Genomic DNA, 19,710 nt, shown 5'->3' on the forward strand with positions numbered 1-19,710 from the left:
GTGAACAGCAACCTGATGTCGGCTATGTTTGATGTTCATACTGTGTGTCCTCCCTGTCAGCTATGCGCAAGAATGGAAATGTTGTCAGGTATAACTGAGACTATTGAATAGGTACTGTAACTGTGCTGACTAATCGCTTGTAACAGGAAGCAACGTGGAAACTGTAGGATCTTGCCAAACGCAAGCTGCATGTGACGCTGGTCTTTGTGGAGGAATGACGTAAGACCGATGTCATGATTAGCCTTATTTCAATAACAAAAATCACTATCTTTCCGATTGATTTGCTTTTTACAAACCAGAAAATGAAAATGCATTATATTTTGGACTTCCAGAGGCTGCACTGCGGCATGTTGCAACAGTGGCGATAGTTGTAATGCATTGGCAGTCACCAGGCAAGGTACAATACGCTGCTTCGTTGGAACCATCAGATCACAATCACGAAACCCACCTCCATCATCTTATTCCTACCAACACTGCCCAAGCAATACTTACCTGTGTTCACGAACTGAAACAACCGCCGCCAACGGGGACAGTACGTATTTTTGCTTAGTGATGGAAGTACTTACGCGCAGCTATAAACTTTATTCGACAAGAAAAAAAAATTCTAGAACCATTCGTTTGTTTAGCTTTGTGTGACACAAAAACTTCTAAGTAATTGCTCCACATAATCGTGCACTTACTTGTTTCAAATGTATGTTCTGTAGGCTTATTAATTTTTCACTATGATAATAGTTTAACTTGTGCAAAAACCATTAAATAAAATACCTCAATAAGGCGTTTATTTTTGTATTTCCATTGGATAATTTATAGTAAATCTTTTCAGTTACGATGGTTGGATCATGCCAGGAGTTTGCAGTCGTCTGTGACAAACTTTGTGGATCGTAAGTTTTATAATTCTTTCAACTCCTTTAATGTGACAACAATTCTCAAAAACTGACCAAACGTGGCCCAATTGTTACTACATGATATGCTAAATATATGTAAGAGAATCATTAGGTTCACAAACATGGCTGCCGCTCCATTGCAGCCAAGCCGGATATAAGCCTTTAGCCGAAAAGTCGAAGCAAAATTAAAAAAATATGCTCTCGGTAAAATTTTTTTACCAAGTGTTGTAAGCTATCGCATGTCAAAACTCTATCAACTTGGCTTCCTGGAGCTCATCGGCAAGAGCGGGTACACTGTGACCAAGATGCACTTTGTATTTTGAAACTGATGTTACCAACTAAACGCAGCAGTCGCCTAAAGCTATGATCTTTTTTGATAGAACCCCTAACTGTATCGCCACGTGTTGCAACACCGATGGATGCAACGCTTCACCCGTTCCAATCACAGCAACAGCAGTGGCACCTACTTCTACAACAATAACAACAGCAAAAACAGCTTGGGTAACAACCACACCAACCACAACAGCAGGGGTAACACCCACATCAACTACAACAGCTACCCACACCACCACAACAACAACAATGCCAGATCAGACTTCTCATGGAAGAGCTCATCGCACTGCTGAATCCAACATTATTTTCATGTTTGGTGTTATGTTGTTTAATTGCTTGTTGGCCTGAAAACACAACAGTTGTCTTCAGTGATGGTTTGCAGTGCATCTGTACGACTGTTATTCATTTGTGCATAATGTGTATATATTATATTGATTTGACTATGTGAATATATTCAATAAACCTTCTATCATAAAAAATTGTCTGTGCTTATATGCATCAGCGCAAGTTTTATCATTCTCCGCTTAGCCGACGAATGTTACGAGGAAGCGCTTCCTTAATGTAGTTTGGAACCCCATATTAATAAACTGGGAGAAACACAAGCAGTAGATAGTATAACAAAGCTAAGCAGCAAAACATAATAACAAATGTATCAGAACATGAAGCATGTGGAAATCCCCACGCTTATCAACAAACTTTAACATCAAGAACAATACAACCACTTGTGGTAATGCCATTACATTGCTAAATAAAATTAAACAAGCACGAATTATACACTACCGGAGTGTATGTATTGAATCAAACGTTAGAGCGATGTGATCAACTTGTTAGTAACGCAAGTCTTTTTCACTCTACAAGTTTTTTTTCAAACGTATTTCAAACGTATCAAACGTAAACGTATTTTTCAATGTTGCTCTCGTTTAAAACAGGGATCGGTAACCCAAGGTCCGCTGGTCGCTTCTGACCCGCAGCCTATTCACAAATTGTTGTAGCAACTGTTTGGGCCTACAAGTACCATTCTGTGATGGTGCCAAATAAGTAAATAATGTTAACAAAATAATGTCCCAAATTCGAAAGGTCTAACCACATTTTTTTTCTTTATTACAAACGAAGCAACATTTTTTGGATACAATCACTCTGCAAACAATTTTCAATTCGAACGTATGGCGTTTTCAAAGCCGAATTTATCATAGTTAGAGACTTTCAATCACGTGCATTATTTTCTGGTGTGACGATTTAAACCTTCTTTACAAGACTATGGCACAAACCAAGTAATAAAAACAGAAACTTGACAAGCAAAGTTGCCACAATAACATGCTACGACATGATTATGTACAGAAAAATTTGTACAAAAATGCAGATCTTCAATCAACAATCTCAATCACTGAACCACCTTGTTTAGCACGGGGTTGGTATCTAACGCTTAAATGAGTCGAACGACCCCGGCATGTATTGGGTAACGGCGACAGTTTGGAAAGAAACCATTCCTTTAACTTCCACAAGTGCTTTTCCAGTGCTTTGGAGTAGAGCAATGGGTTGAGGGCGCTGTTTATTGGAAGCAACAGACAAGCACTCAACACGTAAGCATCATCAGACATCTTTACTCCTCCAACACTCAAAAATCCCATAACACAAATAGGAATCCAGCAACAAAAGTCGGTCAAAATTAATCTGGTGATTCTCTTTTGCATCTTGGAGGTTATATCAGTGCTTCTGGATCCTTTCATGCGGTTGCTTCGCTTGTAAATAAGAAAATAAGCAACCACCATGTAGATGAACATAAGAAAGTTGGTTAGGATAAGAAATGCTGAATACTCCCACGCAAACTCATTGGTTGTTGCAAACAAACGTGGCATGCAAACGCTCGTTTCACCATAATATCCAATCTCTCCTTTAACAGAACTACGTGGAAAGGCATTTTTAATTGTGTGCTTAATATCATTCCAAGACTTTTCCTCTGATGAAGAAATTCTTTGTGCAAGGGACGTAATGTTTTCTCTTGACACGAAATCAGTTTTATAAAAATTATTTGGAAACCAAACATCAGTAACAAAGTATTCAGCAGTTGAATTGAGCAAAGGAACGGTGGCCAAGAAAATAGCTAATATCCAACAAGACAATTCAGCAATTAAAATTTTAGTGACATTGACAGTTCGCATAAGGAAAGGTTTGTAAACCGAAATTAGCCGAAATGTGGTCATAGCTGTCATAGTTAAAGCCGATGCTTCTGATGATACAATCGCAAGCGCTCCAAGTCCTGAACACAACCTGCTTGATCTCCAGTTTTTATCAAACAAACAGTAAGATCCAGAATACCTACTTGCTTGTATTATGATTGCCAGGAGATAAAAACCCATGAGAAAATCAGATACGCAGAGATTGAGAATGAAAACGCTTGTATTGATAAATAAACGTTTTTCTCTTTCAATCTTAACCAAGTCTCGTGTGGTTGTAACGAATACAAACGAATTTCCCACCAGTGCTAAGAGACCGGCCACCCAGAAGATACCTCGATAAACTGGGTTTGCGATCATTTCGTTGACGTCTGCAAATGCGTTTCCAGCTAAATTAACACATTCGTCACTTCCGTCTGAGCAGTCTTTAATCCCGTCCTGTACAAGTCTTATTGCGATTGACAACGGTTGTTTATTGGTGCAATAAAACCTCTTACTTTCACAACGACATTGGATCTCATCAGATGCGTCATCGCAGTCTATTATTCCATCACAAACGTTTTTCCTGTTGATTGAAATTTTTCCTTTACTTTTGCAGTAGTAGCGGGTATTATTACATAGTTCTAGAAATTCGTCAGATCTGTCGGCACAATCAATTTGTCCATCACAGACCCTTTGTTTATCCATATTTATATTTCCATTGTTGAAACATTTAAATCTGTTATTACAGAACCATTCTCCGAAAGGTCCCATGTCGTCTTTAATAGACCCATCACACCACATCGGATAAAAATTTTTTGCATTTTTTCTTCCAGCCATACTTCTAATATCTTCAAACAATTGCTTCATAGCTCTAACACATAAGGATCCATTGTCCATGTATTTTTGTTCGTAAATACTGTCATCTGCCACACACACACTCACACTGGCTGCTGTATTAGTGGAACAGTATTTTGTGTTAGCTTGGTTGAGACATTGTAAACTTGCGTTACACAGAACGTTTTCTTGGTCCACACACGTGGAACTATTCTTGCAATGCATTTGATTCTGGGGACAATCTTTTCGTATGTCGCGACATAATGTTTGATTTTCACACAAACATTCATCTGACATATCATAGCAATCCACTATACCGTCACAAACTTGCTTGCTTGAAACTATCAGCTTTCTGTCTAAACACTGGAAACATCTAAATTGTCCATTGAGGAAGCAAATATCAGATTTATCGAAACATTGGGCCACTGAATCGTAAACGTTGGTTTGAGGTAAAACACAAACACTTTTTCTGGCTGGTCCAAAACATTTAAACCCAAACCCCTGCCGAACTTCGTCACTTTTGTCTCCACAGCCGCCAATAGCTTGACCATCACAAAAGTTCTCTCTTGCAATAAGCTGTTGACTTTCACAGAAAAATATTCCTTCGCAGGAATTGCCACATGTTGTTGTTGTTGTACAAACCACTTTATCAACATCACACTTGTTAACATCAGTGGCGCACGTTTTACTGACAACTTCATTGCACGTATGTGGAGCTGTCGTGTGGATGAGATTTCTGGCATCCTTTTCATTCGGACAAGTTGCAGAAACCACGTAACAAGATTGACATGTAATGTTAAACACTGAACAAACCTCATCAATTTCATCAACACAATCTATGAACGTATCATTAATCCAGCTCAATGGTATGCATTGGCCATTTGCTGAGCACTGTGTGTTATTTGGATTACAAGGACATCTGGCGTAAATACCAGAACAGTTGCAAGTATAATGTGTCTCATCAGTTCCATCAATGCAGTCAGGTTTTCCATCACACAACAAAGATCGATCAACACAATTTAAATCCTTTCCAATGCACTGTTTTAATCCAACACAATTACATTCAATCTTATCCGCTGGACATGTGCAGTTAACCTCATCACTCCAATCTCCGCAGTTATTTAATCCATCGCATTGTAAAGATTTATTGATACAGCCACTATCTGATGTGCAGGTTTTAAGTTTATAACATGGACATTCAAATTTTTCCGCTGGGCAGGTGCAGTTAACCTCATCACTCCAATCTCCGCATTGATTACTTCCATCGCATTGCTCAGATCTAGGGATGCAACCATATACTGACGGGCAGTTTTTAGTTTTGTAACATGAACACTCAAAGTAATCTGCTGGACACGTACAGTTAATCTCATCACTCCAATCCTCGCAGAAATTCCTTCCATTGCATTGCTCATGTTTACGGTAACAGCCCCATGATGACGTGCAGTTTGTTGTTTTGTAACATGAACACACCAACTTATCTACTGGACATGTGCAGTTGACCTCATCACTCCAATCTCCGCAGTTATTATATCCATCACATTGCAAAGATTTACTAATGCAACTACTCAACCCTAACGTACAAGTTTTAGTTTTGTAACATGGACACTCGAAATTATCCTCTGGACATGTACAGTTAATCTCATCACTCCAATCTCCGCAGTTATTATAGTCATCACATTGCAAATTCGAGCTGATGCAGCCACTGTTTGCAATCGTGCAGTTTTTAGTTTTATAACACGAACACTCAAACATGTCTGTTGGACATGAGCAGTTAACCTCATCACTACCATCTGGGCACAAATAATTTCCATCACATTGTAAGCTTTGATGAAAACATTGCCACATTCCGGGGCATGTTGTGTTGAAGCAATGGCACCTGAATGCACCGAGAGGACAAATATCAGCAAACATATGACTCCAATCTGGGCAGGAGTTGTATCCGTCCAATTCCATACATCCTGGTTGCCCTAATCCACATACACCAATCTTATGGCAAGCGCACTCGAACATTGACGAAGGGCATATGCAATTGGGATCATGATATGGAGCTTCACAAACCGGCAGATTTTCTTTTCCTGTAAGACAAGGATTGAGTTTTAAGCCAAGAGACTAATGGTCAAGTGCGATTTATCCCGAGTATTACTCAGTTAAGGAAATACTTTTAGTGGTCTTTATCAGCGGCGCTTACTTGTGATGGGAAGAGGAGCCAGACTTGTGTCCTCACCCGGACACTCACCATTCGCCCACGTCATCAACACAAACAACAAAAACAACTTCAACATTATTTATGATATCTATGTATAGCTGCAAACTAATAGGTAAGGTAAGCAAAGTGGAGCCAATAATATGAATTGTGTAAGCTGCAGACAGGTGGCCACTGTTTCGACCTAAAAGTTCTCATCAGTGCAGCTGGTGTGACTATCAGACGACTTTGCTGACCAAACGGCCAAGCAAAGACTTCCACTTTGTGGTGACTATACAATCACCGTCATCCGTTTGGCACCAAACTAGGTGTAACCTTACGGAGAAAACAAGGTTGTTTCACTTTGCTTATCTTATGATTATTGTGACACGGGGCCTAACGGCACTATTGGTTGAGCTTTGCTTGGCCATATTGTTTCCACCTGATCCAGTTAGGCTGAATTGCCTGGGCTGCCAAGCCAGAAAACCTCATGATCGCGATACGATAGCTGTGATCGCCAAGCAAGGACCTGCGCAGTGGGGCGATCCTGCCTATCATGCCATGTAATATTACTGCGTTACATAATAGAAGGATAGTTTATCATGGAATATTTAGTGTAAAGTGTCTGCCTATACCCTTCCTATTGCATCTATTTTATTGACACATGTGTCAACTACTGCAGTAGTTTTCTGACTAAGCGAAGAAATGTAAGTTATAGTGCGCAGAAACGTTGCAGAGTTTAAAGTAAGCAAGCCGGATATGCCGTTAATATTTTACATACGGTTGAGTATATGGAAGTTGTTGCTTGTACTTGTTTAACATGTGGTGCATATGAATTAACACATTTTGATCGTCTCGTTATATATGCTTCCTATGATGTAATACAAGGGGGTGCAACCCCTTGCACGCGTGACAAAGGTTACCCATTAAAATTCATATATTCATATAATCGCGGCGTCGCGCGCAGTTGTGACTTAAAGTTTTATCATATTATGCTGCGCGAATATATGTTGGCACGAAAAGTTATTAAAATTTGGTGTTTCAGAAGTCGCCGACCCATTGTAATCGAATATGCCACTGTCCGTAATTTCCTTGGTGACTGTTCCCTGCCTACCTTTACGTAGTCATACTCAGCCGAATGCATCTGCGCCATGACATGCCACTGCCATGAAATTTTTGACACAAACTTTTGTACATGTCATTCCCACGAGTACAAAGAAAACCCGAGAGTTTAAGTTGTTTCGCATGTTACCCTGAGAACCGCATTGGTTTAGGATCAAATGAAACGTTTCTGCAACACAACTATTGATCCGTTCTAATGTACTGCTTCAATCCAACAAAAAAATCTTTTACGCATTGGCGTAGAATGCCACTTGATCTCAGACAGCAGCAAATACAACAACAAAGTGATTCTGCAGTGTCAGGATGTGCCTTAAAAGGAGCATGCCGTTAAGCTAATTTACATGAAATAAACAAATCGTGCCGAGTATAACACGGAAGATAAATTGAAACGTGTTGACTTAGATCCGGTATTTAGTGCACATCATCAATCACGTCAGCATGGAAATTAGCCTTTGTTAATGTTCGTTGACGTTACAAGCAATTCTATTTATCTGTTACAACAGCAGGGATCCTACACCCAGGCCTTTTGTAATGAGGTTTAACTTTTTTAGTGATCGCTAACCTGTGAAAAGTGTGCTTCTGCATATTTGGAGATCATATTGTGCTATGTTGTCGCTAAAAATGACCAATTATTTATGTATGCACATTTGTTATCGTTTCCACACGTGACTGGTCAATGTCACCCGAAAGTCCAAAATAAACATTTCGGACGTGTCAATGCACTTGTTTTGCATATATCGGTGTGTGAACAAACTAGTTGTTCTGTCGTGAAAAATAGCACGCATTTTTACCGTCAAATTTCGAAAGTAAGTCTTTATCTGAAAAATGTCAGTTGAAATTGATTTGTTTTCTGCTGGTACTTTCTTATCAACCCAACATTTTAGCAGGGCTTTTTAATTGATTTGCTTTGGGCGAATTTTCATGTCCCACAAACTTGCGATACAAGCAGAGATAACGTGAAACTATAAAACGACGTTCCCCCATCTAGAACTATGAATAAAAGAATGTGGAAGACAATATATATATTGTTATAAATTTATTTTGAACACAAACCTTAAAGGTAAACATAACTTTGTTTGCAATCTTAAGCAAAAACACATTTGGACACCTTAACAGATTTATGGTGTATAGCAGATCGCAAAATCAATCTAACGAAGGGTTTAAACGCAATTACATTTATGGCCATTTTAAAGACCGAAGCTATTTTTGTTTGAAAATCATTTTTATACCAACTTTTACAACAATTCGGCTATTGACATCTATCTAAATATCCCAATTGATTTCAAATTGTTACAAGTCACTTATACAGGGGTATATTTTCAGCATATTTGGTTTATTATACTGAGACATTTTACGATGTTGATGCCTGCAGTCAAAATTGACCAAATTAATTTAGTGCGAAATAATGAAAACCAATCATGTCATAAATCTATTCGAGGAAATAGCAGCAAATAGTTGATTCAATACAATCAAGCAAATTTACACAAATAAGGTCAAACGTGACGCAAATGGAACCAACTAACAACACTGAAAAGCACGTTTACTTGCTATAATACTTAAGCATAAAACTTTTGTTTCGTGTTTTCTTTTAAATTCCAAGAAGCACGTAATACATCGGATTAAAAACCACGCATTGCAGCCACGACGAATGCTTGAACATAAGCGGATAGTTCTCTAGCGCTACCTAAAGGTTATTACAACTCTGGTCTATTGACAGCAAGATGCCGCCAGCGCAGCAAATCTTTTGTGCTGCGGAATAAGGAGTCATGTGGCAGCACAAACGGGTGTCACCTGCAAAAAACACACGTAGTTTGTTATTCATGTCTAGCAATTTTACAAGCAGCGATTTTTCTCTGTGCTTGATTTTTTTGCATAAGTCCAAAATACAAGTCGTTTTTTTCTTTGCTAAAATCTCCGCAAGCAGAACAAGAATTAGCCGGCTGTGGTTTCTTACGTCCACACGTGTGATAAATGGCGTGACAAAATGTGGTAACAGCGCTCTACGAAGTCGTACATGAGAAGCAAACATGCCAGAAAGTGAGGAATAAGAATAAGTCTTTAAGCCATAACATTTGCACTCCATTACAAGTCACCACGAGCCAAGCGCATGCCAGCGGCTCAAACGAAAGAAATGTTTGTTTACAGTCTGGGCCGCACAAAATATTCGAGGTGACGAGGCGTGCAATAGAAATCTTACCTTGCCGCAAAAGCGTTTCAAAGCAACATTGTTGATTCGCCTGGTTGTAAGGTCGGTTTCCACAGCACGCGTCTGGTGTTATTATATCCGGTCTCCTTCTAGGATTAGGATTCCCTGAGAGATAAAATCCAGTCAAAAATCCGCATGTTTATAAATATGCTAACTAATCCCCAAAACCACAAATTTTGGAGGATCAACCTGGTATTGTGGAAGGCAATGAAGAATTTGCTGTTTTCTTGAGCCGTTTCACAACGTAGGAAAAAACAACCAGGTTCATTTAATGAAATTTTAAAAGTATTTGGGAAACTTGGAGTCTTGCAGTTGTATCCCAATTGTAAGTTTACATGTAAAAGGCCGATTCTGTGCCCACATATTAAACAAAATGTATTTTTGTCAGAAAAACGCATTCAAACTTTCATTAAACTTGTACGATAATGTTCCTAAAATTTTGTTCGCAAGGTGGTGGCTGGGAACGAAAAAAACGAAGCGATACAGATAAAATATTTTGATGATTTTTCGCCACAAAGGATCTTACGCGGAGGTATGCAGGGCAAAGTCCTCCGAGGCAAATTTGGAGGGTCGCCCACTTTCCCTGTTTCCGGGTCCACCACGGCCCTCGACGATACAGTGCGCTCCGGGCCCTCGACATTGTTGCTCACGCACCTGCTGCGTATCGTGTATCTCTCCTCACGCGGAATGTTGGGAAGGTATATTTCCTTCGGGTTAAATAAAGAAAAATGATGCTAATCGTAGTTTTAATAAAATGACTTCGCCGTAACGGTTTGGTCATAGCACTTGAACTTTTGGGTGGAATCACAAAACCACATTTACCGTACAGTATTATATCACGATCTCTTGGACATCTAGCCGCGTTTCAAAGAACTTGCGCTACTTACAACCAAAAGCATATATGTGTGTGAAAGTCCATTTAACGCCCAGAGCAATGAATTGTTATGGGTTGTTTTAGCGATTTTCAAAAATGGCTTTCAGGAAAGGGTTTTTCCGATATTGTTATAACACATATGAGGTCAAATGTCCACTTACGTCGCCTGTCATGTGATAGGTGGGTGGTTTGTTTTCTGCGTTCGGACTGACGGTCACTTTCAGTCTCGGGCATTCCCCTACTGGGGGTTTGTCGAAAACAACGATCAAACCTCCGTTGGAGACATCCAGCATGGCTACAATGGGTCGAGGCGGTACTGAAAACAGATACAGGTAAATATTTGAATTTTAACTTTGAGAAACGAATATAAAACGTATATTTTAGGCTCAACGATGTAAACAGAAAATGTGTAAAATAATGTGCTACAGACGTGTGGCTTTCGGTGGGTATAATTGTTCAAGTTAAAATATCCCGTGGAGCTGCTGGCAATACGCAGTTCCACTATCAACACTTACTGGTTGTCTGTATCACTTCAGATTGCAGTTCGGGCTCTTCACCATTTGATCGCGTGTATACCCTGAACCTGTACGTGACGCCAGGAATGAGTTGTTGGATTCTCGCATTCACGAGGAAGTCGCCAGACGTTGCTCGCACAGTCTCTGTCTGGGTTCCGCGGATTCCCTGATCGCAATAAAATGGTTGATATGTTTCGAAGCTTGTTTTAGCTCGATTGCTACATGTTTTTTTTGGAAAACATGGATTGAACAAGTTTTAAGAATAACGGGCACTTTTAAAATTTTCTTTGGCATAATCCACATTTGTTACAGAACATTTTAACGCTAATAGATTATTTAATATGAATTGCAGAATATTTAAAAGTTAGTACAAGGATATTTTCATATGGCAGTTACTATAAGGCCATGTACGCCTTGTTGAGTAAAGTTATTCTATAAGATGGTTGATAGATTTTGAAATAGGTTTCTTGCTGATGGTGCTGATTACCTCGATATCTTCGTAAGTTATGAGATATTCGATTTGTTCGTTACTGGTCGATATAATCGGTTGATCCCACTGAAGAGTAACGAAATCCTGTCCAAAACCAGTAACTCGCAAAACCAGTGGTGTTGTGGGCTCTGAAATAAGGAACATGTAAAAGCAATTGAATTGGGGAATATGATCACGTGATTCCCTTCAGTAAATTCTGGACATAGCATGAGTCAGTAAATCTAATTTAAATATGTTATTTAGGTGTTCGTTTGAATCGTTAAACGTGCAAACACAAATATAACTGTTCCAAAAGTGATTTAATGTTGTTGCCCTGATGAGCAAGGGTAAAACAGCCAATAGGAAGGGAAACAACGGTAAATCTTAAAGGGTTAATCCAAACTTGTAGTGTACCCTTGTTAACATAACGTCCGCAGAGCTAAACCCACACCTCACGATCCTACATCGCTCGGCATACGCAAAAAATATGATAATCGCATCCGCAGTTTGCCTGACGCCGTGTAGAACACGTAAACAATTTCCCGGCATTCTATGCGCTTTGTTACAAATACGAACGTCTAAACGCGCAGTTCACACACGAGGGCGGGGTCGCAAGAGCGTCTACGTTCCGCTCAAAACCGCAAATTAATTTCGACGGACTTCTAAGAAACACAAACGAGAGATGGGAAAGATTTAAACGGTTGTTGCTAATTGCCTTAAACTAATGGTTTTCAAAGTAGAAGCTATTGTTAATCACGGTGGTTAATAAAATGTAATGAAAGCCTATGTGCAGAGGCCCCTAGAAGACTCAACGAAAGCACTAATCAGAAACCTTGCAATAAGTAAACCAACTTTAGATATAGGTTCACAGGCTTTTCAGCCAAGCTGGATCAGCCACTTTCCCAGATATCTGAAAAATCAAGCTCCCACTAACATCGCCAAATATAAAGGGCCGCGCAGTTGAGCGTTCCTGCCTTGCTATGCGAAAGCATGTTAATACTTCAACTTTAGGTATATATATCTTATGCGTTTTTTAGTGGTACAGGGTGGTTGTGGTATTACACAGTTTACAACAGAAAACAGACCTAGAGCACAATCCTGAGATTAATCATAACAACTTACTTGTTCGTATTGTAACAGTATAAGGTTCATAACTGCGAACACCTTGCGAAAGGGCGTAAACTTTGACCTTATAGGTTGTATCAGGTTGCAACCCGGTGATGGTGTAAACGTGGAAGTGGTTGTATATCGGATCGAGCGAAGGCTGCCCAACAATGCCGTGATCCGGTTCGAAAACAAACTCTCTGTGCGCAATGGAACGGCATTAATCCGTATGTTTTACATCAGGTATATGAAGATACCAAAATACATGGACATTTACAAAGAGGTGGCCATATTTGTGATACCGACAATGGGTTATAGAGTTTACAAAAACGTTTTAGAAACATTTCGACCTGCAGTACTCACCGATACCAATAGGAAAATACACAGGACCTGAATTCACTAATTTGTTAGCACAAATGTCATACGCTTTTTGCGAATACAATTAAACAACGTTAACAAAACTATAAAAATATATGTAACGTACAGATCATCATGGATGCCATTGAGTGGTCCCATAGTGTTAACAGTGGCATGCGTGGATCCTTCGTCCGTAACTTCTACATGGTAAGGCGTGGCAGGCGCTGCAATAACATAAAAGCTTTAGTGGTCTTGTTTGTGGCGCTCGCATGCGTTGGAAACACTTTCACGGCCAGGTGTTGTGTTGGGCCTCCAGCGAAGGCGCCAATTATGTTTAAACCACTAAAAAGTCCAGGAATGTTTCCAGGAAGAATTAAAGTGTGATAAAGATAGTGCTGAAAACGCAGCTTCGAAAAACACATCATTACAAAGTTTTTCTTTTTATTGTTCGCATTTGTCATCTCTTTCGGGAATCGGAATAAATGCGAACTTTTCCCAATCGGCCCAGAACCCTTAGTCTTTAGTCTGTACATGAAAACTCATAAGATTCATTTAGGCTATACCCTTTTTTGTTCAATCGTGGCACATGACACTAAAATCACAAACGGAAAACCAACATATACTTTGTTGGCACAAATGACATTGCCTTTGGATGGGCTACACACACATATTCCAACACTTGTAAACTTACGCAATCTTCGGGTTGCTGTTATCGGAGAGCTGTAGACGAGGTCGTGCGGAGGCCCGGCTTTCGTCCTTACAGTCACAGTGTATTCCTGACCTTTGAAAGTGGACAAACAGGTGTAAAGCACGCGAGACGTGTTCGTGATTAGTCTGCGCCCAATCTGATTGCAGCGATTAAGAGCGCTGATCACAAGACGTGTGGTGCAATGTTTGTTTGTGTTGCGGATGAGAATGAGCACTTGAATACCTCGGCGTGGATCAAAATATGTCGAAGAACGCGTGAAGCGACTTCATTATTCAGTCTCTTGACGCACGAAAGGCAAAATTTAAAGTATAACAACGCAAGGAATTGATTTAATTATTTCTGGAGCAATCATTTTGAAGTATTTATTGAGATTCGTATCTTTGATGTTGAATTTCAAGTCTGCACGATCTCATTGTTTGAGTTACTCAACCGTAAATATACATACAAGCTAACATACTTAGCATTTATGGCATACATACACGATACTCTATCGCTGCTCAGTATTCAAATCAGTTGTTACGGAAACATTTACGTACCCGGAGTGAGACCGGCAAATATTCGACTTGTGCGATCAGGTTCCTCGCCAACGTTAGGTTGAGGATACAACATCGCACAATCCTCCTTCGGCCTGATGCGAACATCGTATCCGGCAAGACCTGCGTGTGTAATAAGGTCGTTGTTCAAAATGAATAATTTATAAGATGTTTTATAACTTTACAAACCTGTTTTGTTTTAATAAAGGTATTGATGTGAAACATCAGATGGAATGTAAAGTAATTTTTCAACCGCTTTAATGTAAATGATAATGTTTCTCACGAGTAAAAATTGAAAATACGGGGTGATTAAGCTCGGACATTATTTTTACACATTGGGTATATGTTTTTATAATTTATATTTTAGCCTAAGCATAATGCCACCTGCATATATTTTGGGACAAAATGAAAACAGTCAGCTGTGAACTGATGTTATATACTTTTGATAACTCGTGCATACGCCTTAAAATAAGGCAGTCATTAAGTCACGTGCGGGTTTGTCGTCTTCAAAAACACGCGGAGTTTTAGGCCTTGCGTCATCATTGGCCTTACGTCGTCATTGGGAACGAATTAAAACGTCCGCCAAATTTGACAAATCGGCAATTGAAACTCGCGCATTCTTTCAAATATAACACCAGCTTATAAATTACATGTACGCGTCCACGTCATTTAAAGCAAATATTTTCACAAGAACGCGGGCAGAGTGCAACGACTGAACAGGGTAGCGATGGATAAGGAACATTAGGGTAACGATGTCAGTCGATGACCACAAACAATGTGGCGCCTCCGGTTCGACTGGTTATCGTCAGGGCGCGGATGTGGTGATTGCATCAATAACGTGGCATGCTTTCGCCGTTGATATTACGCCTTATGAGGCTTTGTACGATAGGTGTCAAACGCACGTGATATATTACGGTGGTTCATTAGTGCTCCCCTATAGATGGTTTGCAATTCTTTGACAGCCCCATACATTATAATGATAAAATCCATAATAACGCTAAAAAAATCAATGCTACATAGGCTTGTTGTTCGATTAAGTTTAGCGCTCGATTATCTAAAAAAAGACAACAACAAATGTAATTTCAGTGACGATCGTATTTTTGATCAGGTGTATCCGTGGCCCAGTAACCACTTGCGCAAACTAATTAGCTAAAGCCGAATAATGTTTTGACTCCTTTAGCGCTTGTGGAGATAACAGATGTGAAATTCGCTCTGCCGAAATTTGTTAATTTAAAAACAATGTTGTTCTGTAGAATACCTTAAAGCTATTTTCCAAACGTGATTTAAGCAGAGATAAAAACATGTTTTACCGGTTCTGCCTTCAGGCGGCTCCCAATCAACGTGCAAGCCAACAACTGGTGCTGCATATGTGTCCTGAAATTCCCCAAGCTGTATCGACAACTCCACCTCCCGAATCGCTGTGAGTACCAGCGCCGTGGGCTTGTGTGGTTCTGGCAAAAGATGCAAAACACAAAAGTTGAATTATTGGCAAGAAAACTTTCATTCTTTGTGCGATATACTCAATTAAAGAAGAATGTTACTATTTGAAATAAGTTTGACTGTTTAAATTTGTATTCGTAAAGACTCTGTGCCACAATTACTACAACAGACAATTTAATCGTTTTTTCTGTTTCTTTGTCGAGTTTAAATTCGAAAGAAAAGCCAAAAACGTTGTTTTGTTTTGCTTTTAAACGTGAAAAAAATTTACGAGTGAATTGCGGGAGACTGAGAATATCGCAATTATTTCTCTGTTTGGTCAAAGGATTAGGCTCCGCCCTTAAGAACCTCAAAGGAGCATTTTTCTTCGCTTCATGTTTACGTTTGAAATAACCACAGACATCGCACGTAAAAGCTTGTGGGAACTTATAGTTGACGTGAAATGAAAATTTGCAAACATTTACAAATTAACAAAATTGAATATTTTTATTCATGACGATATGTTCGACGTTGGCGATTCGAATTAAAGTTATTATGGTATTAAAACATGACATTACCGCGATACTTTTATAACAACTGTATAACGTTAGGGGTATTACGTCAGAAAAATAACCAGGCCAGATGTAGGTTAGTCAAGGTCCAACAACAATAACGCATAATTTTATCCAAAAACTTAAACAAGAAGAACCGAGTAAATTCGAAACAAGCAAAAAAAACATTAGCGCATGTAAAGAGTTCCCACCATATTTCTTTCAAAGTTGAATAAACCACATACCGCTATATATCCGAAAACGTAACGTTCGAGAACGCCGTCTGTCAGATGTTTCTCCGCGTAGGGTAACTGTGTACGGAATACCGGGTTGGAGATTGTCAAATGTTCTTGTGGTATCGCTTGGATTATCTGGAGTTACGATTGTGGCCCGAGGAGATATCTAAGATCATTGCCATGACGATTAATATAGGAATATGTGGGTTAATATGAATTATATAAACGACAATTTAATATTTGTCAATGGGTTTTGTAGCATAATAAGCCGTATTTTGTGTGATATCTTGTTTTAGCAATACCATATATACATTTACTACTGTGGCCTCTAAACCTTATTATTGATTATTATTTAGGTACAGCTTATTACGTACAGTAGATAATTAATATATTCTGCTCACATACGGGTCAAGTGGTTGCCCCAATAAACATTTAAGCATGGGAATGATCAATCTTGCAGTAAAATCAAATGAACAATTACACAAACGTGAATATTTGAAGCTATCAAAGTACGTCCGTATCAAGTTACAAGCCAAACCGTAGCCTGAAACAATGTTCACAATCATCCAACGCGGGGCAAACATTAAATGTTTGGCGTCCAGTTATTGCGCAACAGCACTGTGAATTCGCTTCCATTACCACGATATCTTGTTTCACTGCCGTCAGCCACATGCGACCCGAAATTGCAAGTTCGCGGTTAAATTATGGCTTTAATTTCGAACTTGCGGAACGAATTGGACATGTAACATGGAGCTATTCATAGATCAGGGGAAATATAGATACAAAGCAAAACTATTCAGGCAAATGTAACGGTAATTCCACAAAGTGATTCACTTAAAGCTGTTAAAAACGGATATTGACGGGACAGCCTTCGATTTGAAACCTGAAGTAAGGGGAATATATAGAGTAATAACGATAAAAATAAGAACAATTATATTTTTCAAGGACAGTAAGCCTTCCCTATACGTCACAACCACCGATTAATTTCCTTTGAAGTACAAAGAGTTTTATGTCGAGTTTTGAATAGAGTTTGATTTAAGTCCCGATATTTACCTTTACTATAAATCTCGCAAATTTGACAGTCAGAGGCTGCCTCCAGTTCACGCGAACACGACTAGTTGTTCTCTCCGAAACGGTGATGCCAAATGGTGTCGGCAGTCGTTGAGCTAAGCCTGTGTAAACGCAAACAATATGGGTAAAAAAGCTTGCAGTTAAAAGGGGAATAAAGAGTACACAAAAATTTTGCTCATTAACAGTATGAAAATCTGGACCTTGGATAGGCATTGTTGCTTCAAAAGACATTGAAGAATTTGTATTTTACCAAAAACGAACCGCTTTCACCCAGTTTTGCAAGAAAAGTAGAAAAGTTGTTTATAACTGACCATGGGCGCTGGACGGTTATTTATCAACGATTTATTGAGCAAACGTAACTTTCTTCTCATAAAACTGCGGCAAAGTGGTTTGTGTTTACCTTTCTAACCAAACATCGGACACAAATATCTCGAAAGACTTACCCAGAGAAGATAAACTATAAATTAAAGTCCAAATAAGTAGTCGATCCATTTCACGGCTTTGCGAGATCTTTGTCCTAGAATGCAGTAAAATCGTACAATCCAAACACGCAAAACAAACCTAACCTACTCAAAGAGTCATAGCACATTCACTAATAGCTTCTGCAAACATATGTAAGCATCTCTAAGTTATGAGTGTCGCGGAAAGAAATCTTGTTAGACTTCTATAACCTAGAATCGCTGGGAAAATCTATTAAAAAAGTGTAAACAGAGCTTTCCGTTTCATAATTGCACCTTCGATCAGAACACCGATGAATCATAACTGCTATCGCCTGCTCATCTTTTTCCTTGGAACATTAATCAACTGTCTAAAGCAACTAAAAGTTGTAAACTTGTCGCTAGTGTCCATGTTGACTGTCACCTTGTCTTCTAACCATTGTATTGCGTACTGGTAAGGTAAACAGCATAATTCTTCTCTAAACTAATTCTTCTTCTCAGGAAGGAACGTCGCTCAAGGCCAACGTAATTTGTCAGTCTCTTTTAAAAGGGCTTTGATTTTGTTTTACTCGGCATGCCCGAGCCAAAAGAACCGGCTGGTATATACACCACCGATCCTTAATTATAGGACGGTCTTTCCGCGGAACACCGTAATTAAAGCCCATGCACTTACCAAATGACTATTAGGTCGTCTAAAGATGTTATTTTCAAACTGTAGGTTAACCTTAAGAGCTCCAATTACTCCCTGTACTTAAACATGACTGTACTGTACAAACACATCAATTTGGCCGCTTGGTGCAGATGTCGACGTATTATTAGGTAAGCTTCGGAATGAGTGTGCGCAGAGTTACGTGTATTGCATATTTACGCAATAAACTAACTCTGGATTTAAAGAAATAGGATTCTCTCAAACCTGCCTTAAAGCACTCTTATTTGACGGCTAACACGTTGCCCTCGGCACCTTGTCCGTCCCGAATCGCATTTCGCGTTCACGTTCGCGTTTTACTCTGTTTGTTTTGAACAAAACGCGAAGGATTGCCTGGGGCTGCAGTGCGAGTTTGCGCAGCATGATTCCTGCTAGATTGCGGTCGATTCCCGTCAAGGGGTGGAGGTCGTATGTAAAGCAACATAGCTGGCAATTTGATACGCCTGAACTATGTTTCGACATCATGTTTTGGGAAGGGGAAATGGAGATTTCTTTAAAGATTATCATGCTTAAAACCGGACACAAACCGTCCAATGAAGCATTTTTGTTGGCCCAACTTAAGTATTATATGATCGTATGAGCATTGACAATGGTGGCGATTCTTTTTAAACATCGTACGAGCACTTAACCCAATATTTTTGAGTATTTGAGACACGCGCCACTTACTAATAATACTTGAGGCAGTGTTTAATCTCCTCACTGGCGCGGTCACACGGCGGTAAAGATTTGCCAGCGAAAAAGGTTTATTGAACAAGCTTACGTCCATAAACTGTACTAAGAAAGTACTGGTGTGAATTGGTTTAGCCTGTTATCGAAGGACCGTCTTAAGTGTTGTTTCCGAGAGTTTTGTAATTCGTGGTCAAAAAAATTCAACACAAAAACTGAAATATTTTTAAGTCCTTTTCGCGTGTTTTTTAAGAAGTTGAAACAATTTTCATTCATTTCTCGCCATTGTTCGACAAAAATTACCGCACCACTGGTTTTGTCACGTGATCCAACCAGGCGATTTAAATGG

General features: G+C 39.4%; 2 protein-coding genes across 2 annotated transcripts; both read right to left on the minus strand.

Moving 5' to 3' along the window:
- Positions 1–2,581: 2,581 nt before the first annotated feature.
- Positions 2,582–6,489, minus strand: LOC145895488 (uncharacterized). The gene is made up of 2 exons (XM_082984295.1): positions 6,396–6,489; positions 2,582–6,282 (listed from the first exon to the last, which is right to left on the minus strand). Exons 1-2 carry the CDS (start codon positions 6,487–6,489, stop codon positions 2,582–2,584), a joined length of 3,795 nt encoding a protein of 1,264 aa, XP_082840421.1.
- Positions 6,490–8,546: 2,057 nt separating this feature from the next.
- Positions 8,547–18,150, minus strand: LOC145894016 (fibronectin-like). Its single transcript, XM_082982448.1, has 14 exons — positions 17,996–18,150; positions 17,535–17,653; positions 16,491–16,647; positions 15,589–15,729; positions 14,282–14,401; positions 13,728–13,817; positions 13,164–13,260; positions 12,698–12,879; positions 11,594–11,724; positions 11,107–11,272; positions 10,753–10,907; positions 10,244–10,424; positions 9,709–9,822; positions 8,547–9,302 (listed from the first exon to the last, which is right to left on the minus strand). The coding sequence occupies exons 1-14, from the start codon at positions 18,042–18,044 to the stop codon at positions 9,196–9,198; spliced, it is 1,809 nt and encodes a 602-aa protein (XP_082838574.1). The 5' UTR covers positions 18,045–18,150; the 3' UTR covers positions 8,547–9,195.
- Between the last annotated feature and the right edge of the window lie 1,560 nt (positions 18,151–19,710).

The sequence above is a fragment of the Ascidia mentula genome, chromosome 3 (assembly GCF_947561715.1).
Source record: "Ascidia mentula chromosome 3, kaAscMent1.1, whole genome shotgun sequence".
Classification (NCBI taxonomy): domain Eukaryota; kingdom Metazoa; phylum Chordata; class Ascidiacea; order Phlebobranchia; family Ascidiidae; genus Ascidia; species Ascidia mentula.